This window comes from Tripterygium wilfordii, chromosome 14, assembly GCF_013401445.1.
Source record: "Tripterygium wilfordii isolate XIE 37 chromosome 14, ASM1340144v1, whole genome shotgun sequence".
Lineage (NCBI taxonomy): Eukaryota > Viridiplantae > Streptophyta > Magnoliopsida > Celastrales > Celastraceae > Tripterygium > Tripterygium wilfordii.
The window spans coordinates 10,369,260-10,393,539 of NC_052245.1; the positions used below are offsets into that span (position 1 = coordinate 10,369,260).

The 24,280-nt window shown below is 36.0% G+C and overlaps 2 protein-coding genes across 2 annotated transcripts; one reads left to right on the top strand and one right to left on the bottom strand.

Moving 5' to 3' along the window:
* Positions 1 to 277: 277 nt before the first annotated feature.
* LOC120015762 (3-isopropylmalate dehydratase large subunit, chloroplastic-like) lies at positions 278 to 8,728 on the top strand. The gene is made up of 15 exons (XM_038868310.1): positions 278 to 584; positions 765 to 899; positions 991 to 1,161; positions 1,653 to 1,805; positions 1,888 to 1,956; positions 2,057 to 2,173; positions 2,955 to 3,029; positions 3,154 to 3,231; positions 3,332 to 3,427; positions 3,575 to 3,624; positions 5,787 to 5,841; positions 6,029 to 6,160; positions 7,162 to 7,207; positions 7,319 to 7,479; positions 8,208 to 8,728. Exons 1-15 carry the CDS (start codon positions 528 to 530, stop codon positions 8,346 to 8,348), a joined length of 1,536 nt encoding a protein of 511 aa, XP_038724238.1. The 5' UTR covers positions 278 to 527; the 3' UTR covers positions 8,349 to 8,728.
* Positions 8,729 to 10,771: 2,043 nt separating this feature from the next.
* Positions 10,772 to 13,434, bottom strand: LOC120014628 (auxin-responsive protein IAA13-like). Its single transcript, XM_038866636.1, has 5 exons — positions 12,521 to 13,434; positions 11,807 to 12,129; positions 11,512 to 11,635; positions 11,348 to 11,409; positions 10,772 to 11,273 (listed from the first exon to the last, which is right to left on the bottom strand). The coding sequence occupies exons 1-5, from the start codon at positions 12,883 to 12,885 to the stop codon at positions 11,230 to 11,232; spliced, it is 918 nt and encodes a 305-aa protein (XP_038722564.1). The 5' UTR covers positions 12,886 to 13,434; the 3' UTR covers positions 10,772 to 11,229.
* Positions 13,435 to 24,280: the final 10,846 nt, after the last annotated feature.

The following is a 24,280-nucleotide window of genomic DNA, read 5'->3' on the forward strand; positions in this document are numbered from 1 at the left end:
TAAAAATACTATAAGCCAAAATCATGAAGTGGATACACTATCTTGAGAGATGGGAGATGCTGCAATTTTGATTTCAGTTCTTTTTTAAAAATTATGTTAAATAATGATTTTTTTATTTAAAAATGACATATTAGAATATAAGAGTTCGAAATTAGTATTTAAGGTTTAGGATTTAAAATTTAAGATTTAAAATTTAAAATTTATGATTTAAATTTTAATACAATATTATGAAGATCAAAATACTCCATCACACATATTAAATTTTTAATAGAGAATTAGAACAAGGAATTGGAGCTCCCATATCCAGCGTTTGCACTTTGCAGGCCCTTCAGGCAGTCGCTGCCAGAGAAAACGGGTGACGCTAACCCAAATGTCAAACCACTAATATACAGATGCGTGTTCATCAGGCGCAGTCCAGCTTCTATTTTCCCAGGAAACAAACGAACCCCACCCTCTGCCTTCTCCCTTTTGTATAACCCATCTCAAAGAACAAAAACGGAATATCGTAATTGATAACAGGCACGCCCATGGCGTCCTCCTCTGTCGTTGCCCCTCCTCCTTCCTCATCATTCATTTCCAACAAGGTTTGAACTTTTTACCAAGCTCTCTCTTTTTTGCTTGTTAAGCTACAGATACTATTTGAACACTGAGTTAATATTATCAATAGCTTGATATTATTTAGTTTGTCTTTTGTTATTGAGGGCATTCGGTTCGTTTTCTACAATTCGAAAATTCATGACTTGTGTTGTCTTTTTGTTGCGCAGAAAGATGCGAGTCTATCAGCTTTTTCTTCACCAGTACCATTTTCCATACCCAAATGCAAGAAACAAGCTTTGAGGAGGATCGTGTCAGTTATGGCGCCACAGCAGGCGGAGCGCAGGCCTGCCACCACTGGATCAGTTGAGTTTCTATCTTTTTTTGTGTGGGTTTTATTAATTTGTGTCAAAAGCTTTTCGTTCCTTGATGATGGGATTGTTGGTGGATTTGAAGGTCAAGACTGCTATGACCATGACTGAGAAGATCCTGGCAAAGGCCTCTGAGAAACCCCATTTGGGTCCAGGTGAGAATGTTTGGGTCAATGTCGATACCTTGATGACCCATGATGTTTGTGGCCCTGGTTCCATCGCAATCTTTAAAAAGGAGTTTGGGTACTACTTGCTTGTATCTTTCACGTTTTCTAATTTTTTAGCTGATAGTGGCATATGATTCCATTACTTTGTTGTTCTATATGGTATTTGAATGTACAAGCCACTATCGATTCGTGGAATACTATTTCTTGTGGTTCACATAGTTTCTTCGTTCGGAAATGCTGTGTGAATGTATGAATGGCAGCTATCATTGTGATGTATGAAACTATTTGGATCTGTTGAAAATCACCTATGTATACTTATTGTCAATTGTTATCATGTTTTGTTCAATTGTATCAAACGATCTTTGCTCTAAGATGCCTCATGGAAAGCTTTTTCTACTTTGGTTTGGAGAAACTCCTCCTCTTCTCTCTCTATATCTCCTCCCTCACTCGCGTGTGCTTGTCTGCCCATGTGTCTGTTTTTTACTGTGTTGGTCCATGGAAATTTTGTTCTTACTTAGCCTCAAACTGTTTCTGTTACCTGTTTCTTAATTGACATGAATTGTTTATTTTGACATTGAAGGTGTGGAACAGAGAGAAGATTGTCAGTATACCTGACCACTATATATTTACAAGTGATGAACGTGCAAACCATAATGTGGATATTTTGAGGGACTTCTGCATGGAGCAAAATATAAAGTACTTTTATGATATTAAAGATCTGAGCAATTTCAAGGTATTGTTCCGTGATAATCCTTCAATGGTGGCTTCTATCCCTTTATAGCATTGAGTGGAAAATTTGCTTCATGCCTTTGCAGGCTAACCCCGACTATAAAGGTGTATGCCATATTGCACTTGCCCAAGAAGGTCATTGCAGGCCTGGAGAGGTGCAGTGCAATTTTCATCTTTGAATTTATAATGTTTCTAGGTAGGTTTACGCCTATAAGTGCCAGAAGAGCTATTAAAATCCTTTACTTCTGTGCTCAGGTCCTTTTAGGTACTGACTCGCACACCTGTACTGCTGGAGCATTTGGCCAGTTTGCTACTGGAATCGGCATCACCGATGCAGGTTTTGTGCTTGGAGCCGGGAAACTTCTGCTCAAGGTCTGGAAATTTTGTTATTGGTTGTATCAGTAATGTGCTCTAAGCTTACGTACACTTTTCTTCTGATTGTAGTGGATCACTTAGTAGATTATGTTGTGCTTCTTATTTTTGATGTTTGAAAACTTATGTGCAATTTGGTAATTCATTTAATATATTAGCTTCCTTACTGTTCCTTATGATTCAATGGTACTCCATTGCATTGTAGCTATAGATTCTATATATTTTCATTAGGAACTTTTTTTCTATATATATATATTGTAGTATTGCCGTATAATTTATAACTGTAGTTTTTGGATAAGTTACTGTAGTGCAATTCACCAAACTTTTAGTATTTGGTGAAGTAATTTCTACTTAATGTTCTTTTTACAGAGTATTTCTAGTTTTCTACTAAAATTTAGTTCTCTAGTTAGGTTATGTTTGATCTATAAGTTATTTTTGGTTATAGTCATCTATGACTACTCTGAGGATTTGAATAATGACATTTGTTGTTATCATGACAGTGTGTGGACAACGAAATAGTGATCCTGAAACTATTGTGTATGATAATGTTTAATTTGTCAGACATGTGAGCTCGTAATACTTTTGATTATAAGTGTTTGGTAGTCATGGCATTCTGAGGATTTGAATAATGACATTTGTTGTTATCATGACAGTGTGTGGACAACGAAATAGTGATCCTGAAACTATTGTGTATGATAATGTTTAATTTGTCAGACATGTGAGCTCGTAATACTTTTGATTATAAGTGTCTTTTGATTTTTCCTGCATCATTTTGTTACAGGTTCACCCAACTTTAAGATTTGTCATGGATGGCGAAATGCCTGATTATCTGCTTGCAAAAGATTTGATTTTGCAAGTAAGTGTACTTGAGTTTGACTGGTGTGTTTCATTATTTATGGCCATGAAACTACCCCTCATTAGATTTTGTGTCTGTTTGTTTTTCTATGGCATTGTCTCAAAGATAGATCTTCTCTTTTCAGATTATTGGTGAAATATCTGTGTCGGGTGCCACATACAAATCCATGGAGTTTGTTGGCTCTACTGTTGAAAGTCTAAGTGTATGTAAGCCCTTAGAATAAATAACATTTATACTACCGCCAAGAGTACATACTTCAATGGATCTTGGATTTCATGTTTCTGTTTCGCTGTAATGGATAGATGGAAGAACGGATGACATTATGCAACATGGTCATTGAAGCTGGGGGAAAGAACGGTGTGGTCCCTGCTGACAGTACTACATATAAGTATCTGGAGGTTAGTGCATGGGATTGTAGTATCATTTGGGCATATCATTTCCGGTACACTCATTTCTCTTTGGAGTAGATATTCTTTGTGCATATGTTGCAATATTTTCAAATTTTCAATACTAATGGAGTACGTTATGTCTTTTGTTATTCACAGAATAAGACATCTGTGCCATATGAACCAGTTTACAGTGATAGCCAAGCAAGGTAGATCCTATTATCAAATGGCTTCTTTGTTTATATGTTGTCATATTCCTTGTCAGATATAGTAACCGAGCTTCCATTTCATCAAATTCAATAACTGTTAGCTTATCACAGATTCACAATTAACTCAGAGGAAGTTGGAGAAAGTATCACTATCTTTTGGATTAGAGATTTTTTTTTTGTTCCATTGCATTGGTGTAACTCTATTTCTTTTCATTTTAATAAAATCTGTTTATATTTTATATAGAAGGAGTTGGCAGAATTAATTTTTGAGGACAATGGAGAATCGTTGACAAGGAAACAATGCTTCGGTATCCTATCGTATAATCACCTTGTTGTGATAGCTAATTTAATAAATCTATTTATTTTTGTAATTAAAGAAAATTTTGAATGAGATGATGGAAAGGTATCATTTAAATAACAAACTGTTAACTTTTGTGGTCAAATGAGATGCACTACCTTGCCTTTTTCCCATTCAGTTTATGCCTTCTCAATAATCTAGTTATCTAAATTGCCATTACTAACTATCTATTGTAGCTGAAACTGTAATTCTGATTAACACTACCAACTTATCGTATATCATTTGCAAACAAAGTTATATCTTTTAGCCTCAGACAACAAATTACTTAAAACTTGGACTTTTTCTGACTTCGCGGAATTATCACCGATATAATTTTAAGTTGTTAGTGCGTAGCTTATATCATTTATTAAGAGAATAAATTTGTAATATGGTTGGCAGGCTCATTAGTTTGTTATATTGCATTTCATTTTAAATCAGCAAGTAAGAAGGAATGATCAAAACCTTTGCATTTATGATAATACCGTGCTGCTTGTTTTTCGAAAGGACACTTATAGAAAACGTATCGTGTGGCAGACAACTAAGGACATTTATCACTTAAATTTACGGCCTATATAAAATTCTGAAGGTGTAGGTTGATGCAGGTCAGGAATTGTTATTAGAAGAGGATTTCATTCAAATTACATTTTGTAAATGGTCAGGACTCCTTTTAGAAAAGGATTCCCTTGTAATTACGTTTGTCAAATAAAGGCAGGCCTTAAGCCTTTGCTCATTAAGTCTATGCGCTTCTAGGTTTTTTAATATTGCCAAGATTTTGTTTTCTAGGTTTTCTAATGTTGCTAGGATTTCATTGAACTTCTATTTAAAGGCTTGGTTGCCTTAGTAATAAAAAGATTGAATTTTTTACAACAAAAAAAAAGAGTTTTTATGCAAAGTTGCAATAGGAGAGATTCTTTACACGTTTAGATAGAGATTGATACACACTTGGTGAGAGGCCGTGAGAGAAAGGTGAGTTTATCCGACCTGAGAGGTTAAAGGGAATCTTGTTCAACTCAGAAGTCAAGAATTTTGATCCAATTTTATACTTAAGAATCTATCCTAGTGTTCTTGATTTTGGGATTAGCTTTGGGGTTTATGGTCTTTAGTTCGCCCAATCCTAAAAAATTACATCAGTAGTTTAAAATTATGTCTGTAATTTTCTAGGATTGGGCGAACAAGAAACACTAATTCCCAAGTTAATTCCAAAATAAAGAACCCAAGGACAAAAATTCTCATTTCCTGGATCTGAAATTGGAACAACATCCTTGAACTTCTAAAAATTGAACAAGATCACCCTAATCTCTTAGGTCGGGTTGGATAAATTCACCTCCCCTCACACCGAGTGTGTATCAGTCTGTCACTGAACGTGTAAGGAATCCCTCCTATTGCAACTTTGCTTAAAAACACACTTTTTTTAGTGTAAAAAATCAGTCTTTTCATTACTAAGGCAAGCAAGCCTTTAAATAAAAGTTATAACAAAATCTTGCAATATTAGAAAACCTAGAAGCACATAGGCTTCATTGGCAAAGGCTTAAGGCTTGTCTGTATTTGACAAAGTATTTAATAGGGAATCCTTTTAGAAAAAGATTCCTGACCCATAACAAAACATAATTTAATGAAATCCCTCTTCTAATAAGGATTCCTACAAAACCTAATTTCAAGGAAATCCTCTTCTAATAAGGATACCTGACCGTGCATTATAGATGCTTGCAATCTCCATTCATTTGGCACAAGGAAGTCTGTTTTGTTTATGGTCATTTGGTAATGTTTACCTTCTGATCATGTGCAGCTCAAATTTTAAATGACGTGTTTATTTTTGTTGGTGAAGATTTCTTTCGGAGTATCGATTTGATATCTCAAAGTTGGAGCCCTTGGTGGCAAAGGTAGGTGATTTGAAGATGAAAAATTTGTATTCCAATTTTTATTTGGATGCTAGACTTATCATCAACCACAGTATATGTTATCGTAAAAGTATATGTTATTGTAAAAGTTGTTTAGTATTCATCTTGATCCTGGATGGTTGCTATCTTTTCGTTTTATGAGAAGTAACTTAGTCCACACATTTCACAGCCCCATTCCCCTGATAAGCGTGCATTGGCAAGAGAATGCAAAGATGTGAAGATTGACAGACTATATGTTGGATCTTGTACTGGTGGGAAAACAGAGGATTTCATGGCTGCAGCCAAAATTTTTCTAGCTTCGGTACGAGCTATAAATCTTGTATTTGCTACTATTGATTGTTACTTCTATGCTGACAAATGTCTAACATTTAATTTGAGTGTTTCTCCATTTAGTACTCTCATTTTCATGCTTGGTTCTTTCCTCTATCGTTGTTGTTACTGACGTCGATGCACTGATAATCTGATATTCTTACTCAACATAAGCTGGAAGGATGGATATAACTTTAGGATCAGGATAATGCAGGTGTAGTTTTGTAAACTACTAATGTAGATCTTGTTTAGGATTGAGCGAACCAGAGGCCCTAACCCTCAAATTAATCCCAAAATCAAGAACCCTAGGACTGAAATCTCCAATTCCTAGATTTTTAAAACTAAGACAGATTGTCCAGCAAACAAGAACGTTGGCTGAATCTTTAAATTAGAACAGTAGAATCTGTCAGGTAGGGTTGGATAGGCTCAACTTCCCCTCCCTGCCTTTCACCGAGTTTAGAGTGTGTATCTGTAAGGAATCTCTCCTATTGCAACTTTGCATAAAAACTCTCTTCCTTTTTTTTTTCCTGAGGCAAGCAAGTCTTTAAATAGAGGTTTACAACCATTGATTTAAGGAGACATTAGGATTCCTAAACCTAACTGAGATGAACATAATGCCACAGAGGATTCCTTGACACTTTAAAAAAACAAATTGAAAACAAAATTAATGGCTTCCTGCATCACAGGATGTGCTTTTTCAAACAATCTCATTAATAACACCCGTAAGACTGTTAATATCATGTGGTCATGTTATTTTAACTTGCATCATCTTACCAATGCAATCATTTTCCTCTGAGTATATTTGTGAATTCATTTTTAGTCATCGTACTGAGGGGCTATAGGCACCCCTTTCTTTCGTGTTTTTTTTTGGCTGGGGTTGTTGTTGGGGAAGCCAATCCTAGTGTGTTGTCAGACATGCCAAGTAGTGGTAGTCTGCTATGATATTGATTTTTTCCCTCCTTGAGCTTCATGTATCTATTTGCTTGTCTGCAGGGAAAAAAGGTTAAAGTTCCCACATTCCTTGTCCCGGCCACCCAAAAGACCTGTAAAACTGTATTAGAATTTGATATCAACTTTAGGTGTGTGATTATAAGTTACGGAAATATCATTATGAAAAGTTTGAGATCAATGTTGGTAGCCGTGAACTTTCAGGTTTGGATGGACGTATATAGTCTCCCTGTGCCAGGATCGGGAGGCAAGACTTGCTCCCAGATTTTTGAAGAGGCCGGTTGTGACACCCCTGCAAGTCCTAGTTGTGGTGCTTGTTTGGGTGGCCCTAAAGATACTTACGCACGCATGAATGAACCTAAGGCAAGTTTTAGCTTCTTTGACTTTTTGGTTACACAGATTTAAGAAGCGTACTAAGCTCCATTTGATTCAAGAATAGGAAATGTCAGATGGTTTTAGAAGGTTTCTCCTTTTATTTATTTATTTTTTCCATTATCAAATAATTTTGGGGATTTGCTTTCGCTGCTTCATATTATTTGGAGAGCCAAATTGGAGTGCGTAGAACATCTAGATAAGTTGAAAATCATCTCGCAGAAATTATTTATTTAATCATTTCTTTATACTTGCAAGTGAATATTTATTTTCACTTTTCCCCCTTGTTTTTCCCGCAAGAGTCAGGACATGTGACAACTGTAAATGGTGGACCTGATTCCTTCCTGCATGACTCCTGCATAGGATGGCATGATTGCTTGGTAATTTGGTATTGCTGGTTTTTAATATCTTTTGAGAGAGTATTTTGGCCGTCTTCTATAAATTCTGGATTGCTTTTGAGATGATTGTGACCGTGTATGGGGAGGATAGTCACTGTTGAGGTATATATTGCACCTGGAAGGGTCTTGTACTTCTTAGGCAATGGAAGCGGGGAAATTGGAGTTGCGTTGCATTTTATTGCTAGTCAATTATGTGGGCGAAACTAGTCAATATCTGTCTGGATGTTCTTTTTTCCCTGGGTTGGAGGGTGTACAGAGGTCTACAGTGATGAATAAGACTCCTTTTCGTTTTCTAACTCTTGTGAGGTTATTGACATGCAGGTCTGTGTATCAACAATAAATAGGAATTTCCCTGGCCGGATGGGACATAAGGAAGGCCAGATATATCTTGCTTCACGTTACACAGCAGCAGCTTCTGCTTTAATGGGTTATGTTACTGATCCCAGAGAATTCCTTCACTAGGCTGTTGTTCACCAATTTTGTTCTACGAAGAGAATTCTGCAGTAGGCTACAATAAAGTTTGTTCTGTGTATCATTGCGAGTATGTACGCCTTGAGCACTCTTCCCAGATAGTTCTTCGGTATTCTGTAGTGCTAATATACTTTTTCCCTGTTTAGTGCCAATCATCTCACCTTTTTAGCTGCAACTTTAATGGTGGAGCTGAAGTGAGGATGGATCTTTTGTACCGTTTGAAGAAAGACTGAATATTATTACTTATATAGTTGGTAATAAAGCTTTTTGTTTGCTGTAGTATGTCCATTTTACTAAAATTGTATTGGAAGAGTAACTGCACAAGGATTTTGTTGTAGCATATTGGTATTTCTTGGTCGTGAATATTATCATATTGCTTCTTTTTGTTAAGATTTCACTCTTGCTAGAGCTAAGACTGGAAGGGTGATGTCCAAAGTAGTTAAGAAAATGACAGGAAATGATACCTGGAATTTGATGGACAAAGTCATATTCATCTGAGACCATAGTGGATGTCTTGTACACAGACCCAACATGGACTTCCATAAAACAGCTTCTGCATTCTGAAAATGTCTCTGCTCGGTAACAGTGGTAGAAGAAATCATTAGATTCATTGCATTTTTTTACCATGTAGAACAAAATTTGGTAATGGCAGGAGTGTGGCTGAACAAAATTGCAGAAACACAATCCAACGAAGTGACAGAATCATGTCAACAGTATCATGTTGCATGATGTGCATGGTTAAGATGTGCGGAAAGGGTGGCAAAATCCTCTCAAGTGGACATTAATGGTGACTACCCTACCTTTACTCTTACTACGCCCCATTAAGGTCCCACCCAGGATTGCATTGAAGGGGCAAAAGCCTTCAGCTGTTTTTGGGGCCATCATCGTTGTTCCATATGAGGCTTGCTGTCTCTCGTAAATAATGTTTAACATCTCCAAAATATTACTTTTATAGTGTTGGATGTTAAGTGAACCTTATATTATTCGCTTTGGAATTCTAATTTCCGTGGATACATCAGATTACCCTTAGTATTTTATTCTTTTTGAAATACCGTTAAGAAATATGTTTCTCGTTAGAATCGAACCTTGGACATATATGTCTAACTCAATCGATTGCCAACTGAGCCACCCCCATGTATTTTATTCTTTTTGAAATGCCGTTGAGAAATATGCTTCTCGTTAGAATCGAACCTTAGACATATATGTCTAACTCATTCAATTGCCAATTGAGCCACCCCCGTAAGTGGGCTAAGCCCAACTCACCAAGCTAAAAAGACATGATTATTGTTTGAAGGTGGGCTTTAGCATATTATGTCTTAACATTATGTATGTTTAGAATCAATGGCTTACATGTCACATAGATTTGAGGGTAAAACGAGGATCACATTAAGGGATCTGTAACAGCATTACTCAAGCAAGATATGGAAAGCCAACAAAGACAAACATGAGGAGATGAACAAGACTAATGATTTGATTAGTTTTTTTATGATTTCCATTGGTAGTAGAATACAGTTGTCCCTCAATCAAATTAAAAGTAAGTCATTATGCTTCCTGGGTCTCCACTCTCCACCACTATTACCCAATATAAGTGAGCAATATATAGAGTCAAAATCACCATGATTGCATAATCTCAAAAACCAACTGTCCATTTTACAGACCAGGATCCTTCAATATAGATACACAGACTGCTTTTGAGCAACCAAAGTGCATTTCTTTTCCCTTTTAGGATTGGTTCTATAGTGTAGTTGATAAGGTAGGTAGGGCAAATATCTCCTTAGGACGACTCCTAGGGTTTGGGGAAACCCAATAGGATGAAGACATTTGCGCATGCCTAAGAGACTAGTCGGGTCAATGCTACTTCAAATGAGATGCTTGATTACAAAGTAGCATATATGCTACTTGAAATGCTCTACCAAACGAAACCATTATATCTACGGAGTTTGGTTCATTATCATTTTCAGCGATCCCGAAACCTACCCACAAATGCCTAAGCCAGATCTGAACTGAAGCTTAAGAAAAGATAAAAGGAATTAGGTGAAGAGTCATTCTTACTTGATTTTGTGAAGTAGAAGAAATGTTACCCACCAATTCCTACAACTTGTAAAGTCTTTTGTCCCTATTCATTTGTCTCAACAGCAACTTTATAAGTTAGTTTCAGCTGGGTAACTAAGATCCAAAACAACAAATATCCCTGTGGCTGCAAAGTACAAATCCTTGTCTGCAGTTGTTTATATACTTGTGGAACATCACCATGTCTGCATCTCTCAAGCTTTGCAAATGGTGTTGTTTAGTCACATTCTAGTTACTAAAATTCATGGCTAATGTTGTTGTAATTTGGTCACAATAGACTGTTAGTATGCTTTTTAGAGATCGAATCAGCGGCGTAACAAACATTAATCAAATTGATCAAGCAGTGACACTCAAAAACGCGACTCTGAATTACAATATATTAGAGAACATGAAGAGCTAAAACCGCGAAAATTTCCTAAGAAGCCACACAAAACACTATTTTCTATAACAAACAAAATTTGAGTCCGCTGGATTGAAAGCTTGAAAAAAACTTAACAATCTCTAGATATAAGTACTCTCATATTTACAGTATGAGAAAGCACCAATGTAGTCAAGTGCACAGGCCTATATGGCAGCAGCACCATATAAAGAAATCGAAAACTACAATGAATATCATCACCTAAGAGACCAAAAAAGGCAGTGAGAACCAGAGATTGATTGGCAACGATGACACTGAAATAAAGCGCAGCACAGCTCTTTGCAAAATGCTCCAACTCGTCAACTTTTCTAGTTGTGTTTTCAAACTGTGGATTTTTTTTTTTGTTTTTAATCTCATCAGATTGTAGAAGGGTCAGCTTTGATGCTAAACAGGTTTGCTTCTTTCCTTCCGAACTTCAAATCTCGGAGCTGCAATAAAACAATCAGAGAATGCCAGAAGCACGAAAAGATCATTTTAAGCATCATCGTTGTCATTTACATACCAAGTCCATTAGCCTCAGAAGTCCTCATGATTCGGAGCCGTTTGACTGAAATGTGGAACATCCTAAATAGAAAGAAGAAAGAAAGTTACAGCATCAGATAAGTTAACCTAATGCACTTCGAAATAAATAATGAACTTTTAATACTTCAGGAAGCAGATTCATACCCCCATGGAACGTCTCCCACAAGCATCCAGTCTCCCTCCTTATCTTCATAAGTGAGCACAAATCCACACGATCCATCCAAAAGCTTGGAGGAGTTCTTTGCTTCTTCCTTCTCTCCACCAGATCCTTCATACAAAGAAGGCAGAGTCACAGTGAGTTACTTGTAACAAATACTATGTATTCAGTCTAACTTGCATTCCATACTAACTATTTGAATTGAGAAAAAAGAAACTCGCTAAATATATATGAACTCAAGTCCCAGAACATCAAGATACTTGAGAAGGCAAACGAACTCACCAATGGAATTGAGAGTTGAGTTGGACCTAAAAAACATGTCCTCCAAGTTACGGGCTAAGGTTTCGTAGCAAGTATGAGCATTCAAATCCACCTTCCTTCCTATAGGAACTCCATCCATATTCACCTTAACAAATCCAAGATGACCGTTTTCGCTCACAATATTGGTCTTGTTGCCATTGCATATTTTCTTCTTTGAAGCATCTTCGGATTTGTGATTTTTTCCAGCAACCGCAGACTTCTCCTCTTCTGCTTTTAGAGCCTTTGTTTGGCTCACCAAGCTGTTCATCCTGTGAACCCCTATAGGTGGCCATCCCACAAGCTGGCTGCTCTAACAAAGTAAATTTTTACGATTAATATTTGAGCCATCAGAGGAAACACAGGTATTAGAAACCTGAAAGCTTTAGACTCTCACAGAAGCACAACAAACAGGGGAAATATAACATGATCAAAGGAGAAATGATTCCAGTGGGGAAATTAAATTCCAGTTTAACCAGAGGGGAAGCTACAACAAAAGGCTAGAACACTTGGGATTATGCTTAATGGTCTCTTATTAAATAAGAACAAAAAAAAAATAGTCTATCTCCTCTCTCTCAACTTGCTCAACAAATAGCATTTCTCTCAGTACTAACATAGAAATTTAAGACAAGAATTATAAGACAAGGATAATATAGTGATTTTGATTTTCTTGACAACTGGCTGTATCAATAATCAAACCTGCCACCAGGAGGAGATCCACCCTCTTGAGGAGAAGAGTCAGCAGCTCTCTTTGTCCCAGAAACAGCAACAGCAGAAGAAACAGAAGCATTGTTAGCTCCTCTATGAGCAGGAGAGAGCACTGAAGGGAAATCCTTGGCAGTCAAGATTCTGCCACACTCACTCCATTCACTAGCCTTAACCTTCCCACCACCACCAACACCAAGGCTCAGGCCCAAACCCAACTCAAGCTCACTCTCAGCTGGGTATGAAGTAGCCTCCACATACTGATCTTGCTCGACCACATTCACTTTTGACACTGTGGACTCATTTGTGGAGACCCCAGAAGAACCACCACAAAGTAACCCAAGAGCAGCACCTTCCATCAGAACAAACAATAAATTGATAGCAAACCCACTCAAGAAAAGATCTTTAAAGTTCTTTCTTTCAAGAAATTGAGAGAGAAGTCGAGAAGAAATGGAGAGGAAGAGAAGAAAGAAGAGAGAGCATAGTATGAGTGGAAAAGCATGGGAAGAGGAAGGGAGGAGTTGGTGGTGGAGGGAGTGATGATGATGGGGCCCAGTTGTCTGCTAGTGCTCCTAGCACTTATCAAAAAAATTTCTTGACATGATCATAACCCTTTAGACTCTCATCTTCCTCTGTTTGTAGTAGAAGTATAAATTCTAAAACGGGAGAGAGAAGAAAAAGATTGGGACAATGACAAATAAACCAATGACAGAAACAATTTTGGGTCAGGTGTTTTCAAGTCTGGTCAGAAGCCAGAACTCGAGTCTCTCTTCTTTCTTTCTCCCCTTCTGCACTTCTTTTGGTCAGAAATCACAGCTGTGTTACTTCTGCACCATCATCAAAAAGAAAGCCAGTAATAATCTGGTCTATGGTTAATGATGGGTTTTCTGAACAACTCCAACCCTATGCCTCTATTTTACGAATTTTAATTCCAACACCACTCCAACTGCGCCCGTTTGGATCAACCTTTGTTTGAAGCATTTATACCATTTGTTAATATAAATGCTTCATGTCAACCAAAGAAGAATTTGCGACACATATTTCGAGATAATTTTGTGCAACATTTATACTACTTTGTGAAATGTTCCATCAATAAACAATTTCACATTTTTTACTCAGTTTTTTCCAATCTTACTCCAGTATATTATTGATTTATCAAATATACCCTTAGATGACCTAATGAAATATAATTAACTTACCAAATAATGTATACCCTTACCAAATAATGTATTAATTAAATTTAATTAACTTGGTAATTTATTAATTATTTTATAATTTATTATTTTCTTCAATTAATTTAAATACATTTATTGATTTTATAAAATTTGTATGTTTGGATACAGGTACACAATTAAAATGTATAATACCCCTACACGTAATTTATCCAATATGCTACACAACACAAATGTTAACAGTAAAAGTTCAACCAAACACCTACCCAGATTTAAGCAGCATATCTGCTACTAAAATTGTCCAACATTTTTGTTACCACCATTTCTACTAGAATATCTGTTACTTTACAAATGCTCTACAAAACTAGCCCAAATCATTTCAACATTACATCAAATATCTTGATATTATTTAATTAAACTATCATTGATTTTAAATTAATATCTTAGGAGAGAATATTGAATAAATTAATATTTTAATGGTTTGAGGATTTATAGGGGATCTCAACTTTGGGGTACATCTATTTACAAACCTCTTTATTATTAAGTTAAAACTTATGATCGATAGGCTTTTCAAATTTCTTGATTCCAATTGATTTTATTCTTTTGATGTGATACTAGTTTTTTTTATCTAATCAATTACAAACTTGTATGGATTAAAGTTTATAATAATTTTATATAAAATTAATTTAAACTAATATTCTAATTTCGTTAATACTTTAGTTATTTTCATTAATAAATCCAATAATTTGTAATTAATTATTTTAAATTAGTTCTCATGATCAAAATTAAAGGGTAATAATTTGTACCATTTTATTACTCGGAATCTAAATTTATAACACATTGAGATACATTTAATATTGTACATATTCAGTTATAAAATTCAATGTTCTGTTCATAACTTATGGCCTATTATGCTATACATTCATATCTATATCTGTCTCATTGCATCATAATGGGTAGCATTGGTGGATCTGAGACCAATGATAACTCCACAAAGTGATTTTGATTGACAAATCCAATACATATCACACCTTGTTTTTGTGGAGGTTATGCTGGGAAAGAGCCTAATGGTAATAACGTAATACATTGTGCACTGCAAATTAAAATCAATTAAGATCAAAGCAATGTTTTAGTATGATGCAATCAAGTTCTCATGTCAGGCATAGTCATCCAATGATTCAATGGTGTAGGCCTCTCTCTCTCAAAAAATGTCAGTGCTTCTCTTATATCAAACACCCTTTCATAACTTCCATACATAGATGCATACTCATCAATGTATGTATTCAACTTTGTAAGCAAATCATACCTTACACGACCCCATCCTCATGTTGGTCTTCATTGCCTCATGAATGGACATTCTTTGTCTTGATACTGATGGAGGAACGTACATCGAAGAACAACAATGTCTGTATGGTGTAACTGGAAAATCCTCAGCTACTACATATTCAAATCCAGATGGACTTTTACGAGTTGAGGTGTCAACCTTTTTCTTAGAAACAAGTCGCCCACGTGTCTTATTCTTCACATTTGGCTCTACAAGTGAAGTCACTAAAGGGTTAATAATTTCACATAATTTTCATAACAACCCAAGTTTACCAAATCGAGACTTTTGCTTGAATTGTTCCGTAAATAATTCTAACTCAATAGTGCAGCCAAGATCATCATGTTGCATTCCTGTATTCGGCATGAAGTCCAACTTTCTCCAGTATGAATTGACAAAAGAAAGATGAATTGGACAAGCTTGTAGTATGTAATTAGATATTTCATGTGCACATGGTAAACCGTAAGTTAGTCTAATTCGACACTCACATGTTTGGACATCAATTCCGACGACTTTAGAACGCTGCACTTCCTTCAAAATATGGTTTAACCATGCAGATGAAACAAACCCCTTTAGTTCACTGAATACCAAAATATTGAAATCATGTTGCACAAAATTCACACTTTTCTCCAACAATTGCACAAAAGGTTATGAATGAATAACCATACTGACTCAGAATTACCCATTGAATTTCTCATATGCCTTTTCAACTTTGCATGTTGGCTTTCAACTCGATTAGTTGTCCTATTATCAAAGTGCATTGCTTTGTCGGTCTAAGCAGCAACAAATATGTCTTTATGTTTGTCAAGCCATGTTGTTTTGATGTAATTAATTGCAGCTGGATATACATGAAATAATTGTTCAATATATAACAACCTCATATTATACTCATCGAGGGTTTCAGAGTCCACCAAAGAGTGCCACATAGAGTCGAAACTTTCCCACGTTTGCTTATCCTCGAATAGTTTTTTGCATTTTGCCAGAACATTCTTTCCAATATGCCATTTGCACAATAAACTTATTGACTCGGAGAACACATGATCAACAACATTCATCAATGCTAAATCTCTGTCAGTCAACACTACACGTGACAATAGACATCCATCCATCACTGACTGTAAACAACTCAATGCCCATGTGTTGTTATCCTCTTTCTCAAATTGAAGGAACACAAATGCAACACAAAAAGTCATTTATGTGGATGTAACACTAACAATTTCAAATAATGGTAAGCGAAATTTGTTTGTCTTATACGTTGTGTCCATAATCAAAATATAAGGAAAAGCAAGCAACAAATCTAGTGAACGAGGATGAACAAAAAATAAGTCTTCAATCTGGTTTGACTTAGTATCACTCATATACCCTGATATATAATCATGCTAGCTGATTTTTGCGATGAGCTGTTACAATTGAGATCTCCCAGCAAGTTCTGCGACTCTATATTTCTGACGAGCATTGTATATCATTTTCATAGTAGACATGTTGTCTGCATATCTTGCCTTCAATGTAGACAATACCTCATGCGGTTTAACAAGACTTTTTGACATATCAATCATTATTGGTTTCATCTTGAGTTAAGAATGACCCTCCATGTCTTTTGCAGCTGGATGATTATGAATCCCATAAATAACCCTTAACATCCAATCGTCACCGGTTTTTAACTTGATTCCTCTCAAACGAAAAGGACAATTGCATTTTTTTGTGCCGATCAATTTTGATGAAGATTTTATGGACCGATATTGTCCAGTTCATTCACATTGCAAGATCAACTTGTGTGGCTTACGAAATTTACCTTGATTCAAGCTTGTTATACTCAAAATAAATCCAAGCACAAGTGCAATAGATCGTGCCCATTGAATTAAATTGTCACAACAATTAAACACCTATAAAAAAAAGAACATGATTAATATATGATATAAATTTTTTGCACACCATATATGATTTATTCTTACCTTATCTGTTGTAAATTGGTCGGTGTAATCATTTTTTATCCGAATGTTCTCTTCAAGTTTCGGTATCATGACGTTCAATCGATCATCCTGATTATGGTAATGAACATTAAACATATATCAACATTTTATATGCGTGTGTATATATATGTGTTTGTGCAAGCATAAAACTGGCATAAATGCAAATCTTGAGCCCAAAATCGAACATGATTATCCATTTTTTATACTCAAAAAAAGAGGGGAGAGTTAAAATTTCAAAGACTACACAAAGCTAAAAAACTAGAGATGTGGTAAGAATTTCAAAGAGTATTTATAACTAATTTCATTGAGGGTAATAATATAAAATTTGGAGTGTAGCAAAATAATTGAATATGTAAAAAAAGAATCTTGATGATTCACGTCACTCTTGTTTGTTTTTGGAGTCACGTCAATATTATTTGGACTCAAGTCACTATTGTTTTTTTGTTTTATCTTTTTATTTAATAAAAATAATAAAAATATTAATGAATATATATTCATTAAAATTAATTCAAAAAAACATTGTAAAAGTTTAAAAAAAAAGTCACGATTTACTAATTGATTTGACTAAAAAAACTATCAATTGTCACATCGAAAGAATAAAATAAATTGAAATCAAGAAATTTGAAAAGCCTATAAGTTATTGGTCTAAACTTAGTAATATAGAGGTCTGTAAATAGATGCACCACAACTTTGGGAGCTCCTTCTCCCCTCCCTCTGCTTATAGGTTTTAACTTAGTAATATAGAGGCATGTAAATAGATACACCCCAACTTTTAGAGCTCCCTCCCGCTCCCCTTTGGGAGCAAGATAATGCCCTCCCTCATGTTAAGGTAGCATTCAGGATATGAGTTTGAGCAAGATAATGCCCTCCATCTGTTGTGGATCTTCGATTATCGACATTTTTTATATGCTCCAGCGACGTATACTTGGTTTTTAGTGATAAGATTCTCAGATTTGGGGGAGATCGGTCTCTCTTGTTCAAAAAGAAGTCAATACCCTTGATGTAGATCCAAGGTATAATTTATATGATGTTTTCTTGTTCAGTCTTTGTAACGCGGTGGAGTATAGAATTGTTTGGCGGCCATTCGACGATGTCCAGGTGTAATATGGTATAGTCTAGGAGTGTCTTGCGATGGCTGTCTTTTTGTGTTTTGTGTTTTTTTTTTTTTTTTAGTCCTCTTGGTTGTACTCCATTTTTATGGGAGTACAAGTACCTATGAGTTTCAATTTCCTAATTTGTTAGATAACTTAATATAATTAGATAAAAAAGGTCATCATTCAAATTATAACTCAATTAAAGAATAACCCAAAATTAAGCACACACATTAACGTTATGTTTATTTAAAGGTTTAGTCTTTTTACATGGGGGAACAAGCTGACAAGGTGGGATCTAGTAACTTCATTTTATACAACCAAAAGGTGCCAAGTAAGCCAATAAGGTTTGTGGCTAGACCGAACGACCTATAAATTAAGGTTATAATAGGATTTTGGGGTCAGACCCGACCCAATTCAAAGCCCTACCCTTGGTTTTTTCTTGCAATGTTTGGTACGAGACAACTCGACACATTTTATGAAAGAGTTGACAAAGAAGGAAAGCTCACTCACCTAGTGTTATCAGACTCGGCTCGACCCATCGATCAGACCTATTAAACCTCCATTTTCAAGGAATGTCGGGCCGATTACTATGTTAACTCGGGCAAGCAATCAACCCGTCACAACTTGAATATACCCGTAAAATCGTGACCCTTACAACCCGCGGTTCACTTAATAGACATCTTTTTTATTTCCTAAAATGAAATCTAACAAATTCACCTAGGCTTAGTGCTCGCGAAGTCTGAACAAATCACGTTACTCACCTCTGAAGACTGAAGTTCTCATGAACGACTCACCATCGAGGCATCGATGGCTCGATTTTCTGTCATTCTGTGAGTTTCTTCTTGATCTCTCTCTCCCTCACCTGTACGGCTCTACCGACTCTAATTTGTATGCTCATCTCTTTTCTGTTTCATTATGCATATGATGGCCTAGAATTTGGGGACAAGCCAACAAGGTAAAAACTTCACAATTCCAGGCTTCCAAGTTAGTCGATTTTCTTTCTTTCCATGGTTCTTCACTTCTTCATATGTTCTGCACTTTATTTTGATATTACACCCGCACTATATATGCTAGGCTCACCAGAATAAGGAGGTTGAAAGTCTATCTGGCTGTAGGCAGACCTAGCTCTACTGGATCAACTATTTTTGAAAAAAAACCATCAACAACATAGGTTTGAGTCACAAGACTCACTGAATGAATAGTAACTCAATCAATACAGAGGGGGACAAACATGCTGGAAAAGATACGGGATATCGATAACATTAAACATGCATAAAGACTAAAGAGACTTTGAGAGTCTGAGCCTATGAGGTGATTACTTCATTTGAGTTTTTCAAGTTTCATATTTTTTGTATTATCATTTTTCGATTATCAGATGTTGTGACTTAAGACTTGAGAGATTGGAGTATCAAATGCTTATTCACGTGCTTTACCTTGCACTTGCAGGGATTATTGCTTACTACTTTATTTTGAAATGTCGTCTACACCATCAACTACAGGATCCACATCTAACCCTAGTCAAAGTTCATCTGTGCCTGTACAAAGTTCAATCAGAGAAAAAAGTAATCCAGCTTGGAGGCATTGTGTAGAGCTTCTTGAAACAGTTGGAGGAGGTACATTAAGGAAGAGATTGAAATGTTTATTTTGTGACAAAGTTTTCCAAGGTGGGGGTATCAATCGAGTCAAATACCATTTATCGAGGATTAAGGGTGGTGGTGTTGATAATTGCAAAAGAGTATCTCTAGAGGTACAATTCCAAATGAAGATGGCTATTGAAGAGGCTTCTACCAAAAAAAGAAATCACTTGACTTTGTATGATGAGCAATCTCCTTTTAGGCATGAGCAACAAGAAGAATGTGATGATGAAATTCAAGAAACATTACCTTCACGTCAAGTGAGTCAAGGTGATGTTAGAGGGAGTCAACGGAGCACCAACAATCAAAAGTGCATTATAAACTAAAGAAGCTAAAGAGAAGGTAGATCTTGTTGTGTCAAAATGGATGATTGATGCATGCCTCCCATTTAATGCGGTAAATTCTAAATTTTATCAATATGACATTGATGTTATTACTAGCATGGGTGCTGGTTACAAAGGGCTTGGTTATCATGACATTCGTGGACATCTTTGGACAAAGAATGTTGTAGATGTTAGAAACTATGTTGAAAATTTTCATGCGAATTGGAAAGAAAAGAGGTGTATAATAATGGCTAATGGATGGACTGATCAATGTAAAAGAACACTTATTACCTTCCTGATTTATTGTTCAAAAGGTACAATATTCTTGAACTCTATTGATGCCACTGAAGCTTCTAAGACTGCTAATTTATTATATAGTTTGTTTAGAGAAGTTGTACTTTTTGTTGGTGCTGAAAATGTGGTGCACATGGTGATTGATAATGCAGCTAACTATGTGGCTGTTGGAAGGTTGTTAGAATAGGAATTTCCTACACTTTATTGGTCCCCTTGTGCCGCACATTGTTTGAACTTGATGTTACAGGATATTGGTAAATTGGAGGAGGTTAGTAAGTGTGTGCTCCATGCTGCCAAGATAACAAAGTATGTGTATAATCATACTTTTGTTTTGTATTTGATGAGAGAGCACACTATTGGTAGAGAAATTCTTCGTCCTGCGCCCCACTAGGTTTGCTACTAACTTTATTGCTTTGGAAAGTATTTTGTTACAAAAGGATGCCTTGCGCCATATGGTGACATGTAGGGAATGGATTCAATCAACATATTCAAGAGATAGTAAAGGAACAAAATTTACTGACCTTGTATTGGATTCATCATTTTGGAAAGAAAGTGCCACTATTGTTTACATAACCAAGCCTCTAGTTCGTGTGTTGAGGTTGGTTGATAGTGAAAATACGCTGGCGATGGGTTATTTGTATGCTACAATTTGGAAAGCAAGATGAGAAATTTTAAAAAGATTTGAAAGGAGGAAGAGAATGGTTGCACCTTACATAAGGATCATTGATAGTCGGTGGGATAGCCAACCAATATGATGTGAATGAGATTGCAAATCATAAACATATTATCTCAGGGTTATTAGATGATATTGAGAGGTATGCACATGGACAACCTGTATTACAAGCCAACTTAACAAGGGAAATGACAATCTTCAAAAATGCAGAAGGGGGTTTCGGAATGATTACAACTATTTCTGATCCGACTACAAGGCTTCCAGGCAAGTTTTAAAAAAATTTTTAAAATTTAAACTATACTTTCTTTTGGGTCTTTGCATTATTTATCGTTAAGTATTTATATTTTGTAAATGATTGGTGGTGTCTCTATTGAAGCTGCGTACCAAACTTACAAAAGCTTGCCATTCTAGTATTGAGTCAAACTTGCAGTGCTTCGGGTTGTGAAAGAAACTGGAGTGCATTTGAGCATATACATACAAAAAAGAGAAATAGGTTGGAACATCAAAAGCTCAATGATCTTGTTTATGTGCACTACAACCTAAGGCTACAACAAAGGTAAAATTAAAACTTTTTACTTATGTTGAGCTTTACTTTTATGTTTGAAAATGAATCTTTTTTATGCATAAATTATTGGAAGGATCGTAATTATGATCCAATTGATTTTGAAGACTTTAACCCGTCTGAACTTTGGGTTTTTGAGGAAGAACCTCAATTTTTTACCATTGAAGATTTTAGATAAAATTTGGCAAGTTGTAAGGCTCAAAACAATACACAAGAACCCCCAATATGGTATTATTTTATTTATATCAAGTTTAATTCTATTTACAATTTACTATTTTTGTATATCACTTAATCTTTTATTTTACTTTTATCAATGTAGATGAGTTTCAAACTTTTGAAGAAGAATTGCATGATAAAGGTGAAGAGGTGGATCCACCTGAACCTGAAGTTAGAGTTGAAGGATCTACTTCTAATATGATTACTTAGACATTTGGATTTGATCACGGAAGAAACACTGGGCATCATGAGAACCTTGATGAAGGGACTCCATATGGCTTTACTCAGTTTAGTGTTCCACATGGATGAGCATTTCACATGTTGGCTCTTGCATTATTTTATTTGTTTTTAACTTTTATTTATGGACTCTGGAATCAAGATTATGTTGTTTATGTTTTTATGTTGGATGTTGGACATTTTATGTTTGGATTATGGAGTTTATGTTTGAATTTGGATGTTGCATTAGAGTTTATAATATTTGTAGTTGACATATTAATTTTTTTGGTTGGGGATATCATATATTAATATTTGATTACTTATACATTTTTAATTTTTTATACTATTATTAAAATTATTAATTATTTATAAATAAAATTAATTAATTAAAAAAAATATTCGTTTCAACCCCTTTTGACCCTTCGGCCTAACCGATTGAACCTTCAAAATTACATTCACTGGTCGATACGCGGGTCAAGTCTAATAACACTGCACTCACCTCTATATAGAAATGATGAGAGCGTCGTGTAGTACGACTTAGGGAAGGAGGGTAGGGAAAGATATTATTGTTGCTTTAAATGGAATGGAATTATTTAATAAGATTAGACAAACATGTAGGCTGCTTCTCTCAGCCCGACAATCTCTCCGACTCCTACCCTCCCACCTCCTCTAGTTACCAATTTGTACCTATCACTTTCCTACCAATCACATTTATCAATTTGTGATAATTATTTTTCCTTTTTTAAAAATTTTAATTCAACTTTTTTTGGGCAACAAGAAAGAAAAACTACTACAAATAAAGTCTAAAAATTAATAGATTTAGACTCTGATTCGGCCAATTTTGTTTAGCAGTAGGCCCAAATACTTTGAAAAAAAGGCTTGGGCTCAGGCTAATTATTGGGCTCATCTAACCTAATTTGGGCTCCTTGGGCCATCTGCATCACCAAGTCCCTTGGTTTTCTTCCTCGGTCCATTCTTTGACCTACTAGGACCGAGAGAGTTGGGTAAGAAAATGCTTGAAACCCCCAAAAAGGTGGTCCTCAAAAAAATCCTCAATTAATGTGAAGTGTTGAATATTTAGTGGGCCCTACATGCGTGACAAAAGCCAAAAAAAAAAGAAAAAAAAAAAGGAAAAAGAATAGAATGGCTCAACGAATGTGGTTTCGCTACTCTTCACGCCTTGTGCGTACGCCTTTATCATGCGCACTTGGACCGAGAATCCAAATTCCAATCTATTCACAAACTTCCTCTCTCAATGCACCCGACACATTCTAACAAAATCAGTTAATTAATCGCCTTAAACTCTCTAACTAGTCAAAATCGCGGCATGGACAAATTTTAATTACTGGACCCAAGAAGTAAAAGTGGGTTAGGCAAATTACACATTCTCTGCTGAGGGGCTCTGGTGCAACCGTCCGCTCTTCTTTTTCGTGGAACTGGACCCACCCGAACCGCATACTATAGAGCATTCAATTCCACAAATGTTACTAAAGCATGAAAACAACCCTCCATTATCGGTGTGCCTCCTGGTATGCTTATCGCGATTGGTATTTGTGCTGGCAGGAAAACTAGAGAGCCCACTGGTGTCGTATAAGGGTGGAAGCTCGGCCCGCCACAGCTTCAACTTCGATTGGAGCCCTTCCATGCTGCTTTCCACGACAGAATCGCCCAATATAGAGCTTTCCCCTCCGTCTATTCGGTTTTGCTGACCCTATGCCAATGCTGATGCGACTTCTGAGGGTGATGGACCCAGTAAGGATTCTGTCAAATATTGCCCACCCATGATTCTTTTCTTAATTTGCTCGTGTTCCGAATCTTGGATCTTATAAAATGATTTGTAAGGAGATCCGGAATTCAACCCGCTAATTTTCGAAGACATTTTCACCGCCAATCCGGGAGGCTTTGTGTCACGACCGTTGTTAGGCGACGTCGTTTTGTGGTTTTATTACAGCCGTGGATGTGAAGAAAGATCTGAAGGCTGAGGCTTGCTTTTGGGGTTAGATATATATTACTATTGTAAGCTAGGGTTGGGTTGTTGAGTAATGTTTTGTTGTTATCTGGGTTAGATTGGAGAGCCGCCTCTTTCAAACAGGCGTTGTCTTGTCTCTTATAATCTGCTGTATCCAGTGAATATTGAAGCCATATATCTATATATATCCCATTTCCGTTTCATAGCTACTGCTGACTTGGTGATTATTGTGTTATAGTGCTGTGTACACTGGGTTGTGTAACAAATTGGTATCAGAGGATCGTTCTTGCCCATGGTTAAGACGAGATCT

Bases quoted from the DNA above. Each gene is read 5' to 3' on its own strand.
- LOC120014628 (XM_038866636.1), bottom strand. From the start codon at position 12,885: ATGGAAGGTGCTGCTCTTGGGTTACTTTGTGGTGGTTCTTCTGGGGTC. The intron at 12,130-12,520 runs GTTTGATTATTG...TTGTTAGAGCAG, and splicing joins GGATCTCCTCCTGGTGGCAG to CCAGCTTGTGGGATGGCCAC. The intron at 11,410-11,511 runs GTATGAATCTGC...CTTTCTATTTAG, and splicing joins GTGGGAGACGTTCCATGGGG to GATGTTCCACATTTCAGTCA.
- LOC120015762 (XM_038868310.1), top strand. From the start codon at position 528: ATGGCGTCCTCCTCTGTCGTTGCCCCTCCTCCTTCCTCATCATTCATT. The intron at 3,625-5,786 runs GTAGATCCTATT...TTGTTGGTGAAG, and splicing joins TACAGTGATAGCCAAGCAAG to ATTTCTTTCGGAGTATCGAT. The intron at 7,480-8,207 runs GCAAGTTTTAGC...ATTGACATGCAG, and splicing joins CACGCATGAATGAACCTAAG to GTCTGTGTATCAACAATAAA.